Genomic DNA, 3886 nt, shown 5'->3' with positions numbered 1-3886 from the left:
GGTACGTCACCTTTTGATCACAGTAAAGTTTTTTTAGTCTTGCATGTTTTTGGGTGATATTTTTGAAATATTCAGATAAAGTATTTTTTGGAGTTTTAAGCACAAATTATTCACTTACAGCATGTTTTGCAGCATTTTAAGGCAAACAAACTGCCAGAAATGCCTCAAAATGCAAGTTTATGCCACAAAACATGCTGTCATGTGGATAATTTGTGCTAAAAACTAAAAAAAAACCCATCATAGTTAAAGATGTCAAAATATCACCAAAAACAATCAAAAACTTCTCAAAAATAAATAAAAATGCACTCATGTCCTTCAAAATACTAAACCATTTAACAATTTTTCAGAAAAATATATATATACTTTTTGGGGAATCGTCAGCTTTTGATCACAGTATGACGTATGACGACTTATACATCCAATCTGCAACTAGTTGTTTTTAATCAAAAAATTAAATACAAACATGAGGTTCCTCTGTCCATATTTAATACCATCATAATTTCTGTTTGTCATTTAAAGGTCAAATTTAATGCAAATTCTCAAAGGGCTGCAGAGTGTGCACGACCAACCCAGCTGTAATGTTAATCGGCGATCACCGTCCGTCCAAAACTCATAGCCTAGGCTACAATAACCAGGAGCTGGTCTATTATATAGAATGATTTCATTAGAGGCCAACTGCAATTAAAATCATGCACTTGTTTTATTTCTGACTGTGCTCCGGTACTGCTCTGCGTCACTTAAACGTCCGCTATCAGGATGGATGCTAAGCTAAGCGACAATAATCGATACGGTAAAGGCACATTTTGCTGAACGGAGGAAGGTTTTGACCAAATAATAAATACAACGTAGAAAACACAGGCAAACGCACAGGTACTCTACTTACTAGTTGGTAGGTTTGGACGTACGTTTGGACAACAACAGCGTCTATTTAATCCCCTTGCTGGTTCTGATTTTCACCATCATGACTCCAGCTCATCTTACGTCATTACTAACTAATCAAGGTTGACAGCCGCGCGACTTTGGATTGATAGCTAAATGGCAAGTAAACATTTTGTTTTGGAAGGGGACGAAACAACTGTCCATTTTGATCGATACAAATTTAAGCAAACTTGCTGTGCGACCACATTAAGTTCTCAAATGTTTGCTTGATTCATTAGCCCTTTGGGAAACTAATTGGAAAAGGGCAACGAGCTATTGGTAGCTTGCAAGTGACGCGTTGGAGACCCCTGTACCATGCTAATACTAAGACGGCTTCAATGACAATCAAAACATTTGTTTAAAATGTAAAATAAAGGAACAAAGATTGAAGTAATTGTTTTAAAAAATATTTGGTGAGAAAGAAAATGTTTTGGAAATCAAAGCTGAAGTGTTATCATTGGTACTGACCACACTATCAATGGGTTTGTTTAATGCAGGACAGAGGTAAACACGTTTTAGTTGTTTAAAGTCTCACAAAATAGTATAATACTTATAGTAGCAAATATATAATATACTATACACTGAATCAGAATAATGGCTTACAGATGTTAGGGGCTTTCCTATTTGTTATTGCCCAACAGATTTCAGCAACACCGTTTTCATTAAAAAGCTAGTTTTATTAGAAATGTTACATTTCTAAAAAAACACTCACCCAGTGTGTTTCAGTTCAGTGTGTTTTTGCCATTTTACACACAACAACATATATTACCCATTTTACAGCAGCTCTTGAGTGAGTACTACAGTAGTTTGACATGGTAAACAAGTTATTTGAACCAATATGTCAGTTGAGGGAACATGACTTGAAGTATTACACAAATCATTAGTCCATCACTGCACACATGACAAGGTCTCCTCAAGAAATCCTCTGTGTCAACGCCCCCACATAAATCACTGTACTGAGGAACGTAACGTCTTCTTAGTACTCTATTGTCACTGCCTTTGTCTTAAGATATTCATTCAGAGCCTCTTGTCCTAGTTTTCAAAACAGATGCAAAAAGGAAAAATAAAGCTTTTGGCACTTAAATATATATAAATAAATATATCAAAGACTTACAGCTGCTGTGTGATATATTCTGCACAACCATATTAGCATTAAAATATGTTTATAGCTTTAAAATCTTTAGAACTAAACATCCGAGAGGCTTCACTGAGAGGCTTCACTGTTCTTTGTTATTAATTTAACAGAAAATATTGTTTTTAACCATAAACAGTTGTTTGTCTCTTACCCAGGTCTTTGCCAAATCCAGACTGTTTAAAGCCTCCAAAAGGTGACGCCACATCAGTCTTGTTGTAGGTGTTGACAAACACGGTGCCAGCATTGAGCCGTTCACTGACGTAAAGAGCTTTGCTGATGTCCTGCGTAAAAACTCCTGACGCCAGGCCATACTCTGTAGCATTGGCTCGTCTCAGGACATCGTCCACTCCACTGAGACATAAGGACAGAGAAATGATATGTTTGCATTTGGAGAAGTGCAAAACACACAATGTAAAAAAATTAACACTTTATATAATCAATGTCACCATTGTATTCCTTGCTCTGTCCAGAGCAATTTACCAAGCAAAAAGTTAAAGGCACGAAGAAAATAAGGTCTACATTAGAGCTGCCCAATAAGTAGATGGTGATCTACCAGTAGATTGAAAGAGAGTGCTGGTAGACCATGAGCAACTAAAATAAGTTATAGCCACGTGCATTTAATCAGAACCCCAACATATAATGTACATATAAAGTTTGTTCTGTTTATACGAGTACTGTAAATATGTACTCAACGTTTTCAATCTAGCTAGGTCCCTTCAGCCTGGCCTTTGAATAGTTGCTGCCAAGCCAAAAAAACTGTGAGCACCCCTGGTCTACATGAATGATAGCTCCTACACTGGGGTCAACTGTAGCTTTATGTGCGAACTTCCTTCGAATTTTTTTTACAGATTTTTAGGTATGTCCAATAATATAGGGCGACAGATATTATCAGCCTGATATTAGCATAATTATGTAATATCTGTAAGATTCGTTACCGGTTTTTCCTCCAATAATGAAAAGACGATAACGCAGATTGTGAGTTTTGCCAAATAATGTGGTATCGCTTGTAGGGTCCACAGTTTTGGGAGCAAACGGCTGCATATATTGGTATCGGTTGATATCATAAACGGAAATTAAGTGTTTAGACAACATCGGCATATCGTCAAAAAGTTAATATCGGACATCCCTACTTTTTTTAATTTGAAAACATTCTCTTCTCACTCTAAAAAAAGGAAAAATCCTTTGGAATTACATATTTGTATGTATGTACAAATAAACATACAAATGTATATATATATATATATACATATATATATATATTTGTGTAGATATGAAAGGTTAGAGATCATCTAATGTAGCCTTACTTGCTCTTGAACTTGGAAATGATCATTACAGGACCAAAGGACTCCTCCTTAGCGATATACATGTGATCCTGCACGTCGGTGAACACTGTCGGTTCAAAGAAGAAACCTGGAATAGGAAACATAAAGACCTCACTGATGGACCTGTTGAAACATCTGCACCTCCACACACTGATGATCCACTGCTGTCTTGCCTGGGCGCTCCACTTGTTTGCCTCCACAGATCAGGGTGGCTCCCTCCTTGATACCTTTTTGACAGTACTCCACCAGTTTATTCATGTGTGCTCTGTGGTTCTGTGGTCCATGGTCAGTGGAGCGGTCAAAGGGGTCACCGACCTTCATCTTTTTCACCTCCCCTACCTAGGAAAAAGAGTATTTTAGTTCCAGGAAGACCTTTAGGACCAAACATTCCTACATAAATGAAAATATATGTGTATCTCAGGGACCTTTATCAGACCTGGTGTTGCTACAACTTTGAAGGATACATTAAACTTTTTGTACAAATATTAGCCATTATAAATTTCAAATATTG

At 36.8% G+C, this 3886-nt stretch overlaps 1 protein-coding gene across 1 annotated transcript in view; it reads right to left on the bottom strand.

Annotated features, from left to right (window-relative positions):
• Positions 1-1574: 1574 nt before the first annotated feature.
• The window catches only part of aldh1l1 (aldehyde dehydrogenase 1 family, member L1), a 9396-nt gene continuing 7084 nt past the window's right edge, over positions 1575-3886 (bottom strand). The window contains exons 19-22 of the mRNA XM_025059775.1: positions 3549-3714; positions 3358-3463; positions 2205-2404; positions 1575-1950 (exon numbers count right to left, since the gene is read on the bottom strand). Coding sequence (XP_024915543.1) covers positions 1895-1950; positions 2205-2404; positions 3358-3463; positions 3549-3714 — 528 coding nt within the window. The 3' untranslated portion in view covers positions 1575-1894. The remainder of the gene's footprint in view (positions 1951-2204; positions 2405-3357; positions 3464-3548; positions 3715-3886) is intronic.

This window comes from Cynoglossus semilaevis, chromosome 11 (genome assembly GCF_000523025.1).
Source record: "Cynoglossus semilaevis isolate Cse_v1.0 chromosome 11, Cse_v1.0, whole genome shotgun sequence".
Lineage (NCBI taxonomy): Eukaryota > Metazoa > Chordata > Actinopteri > Pleuronectiformes > Cynoglossidae > Cynoglossus > Cynoglossus semilaevis.
The sequence above is the reverse complement of the archived record's forward strand: the minus strand, read 5'-3'. Positions and strand labels throughout refer to the sequence as shown.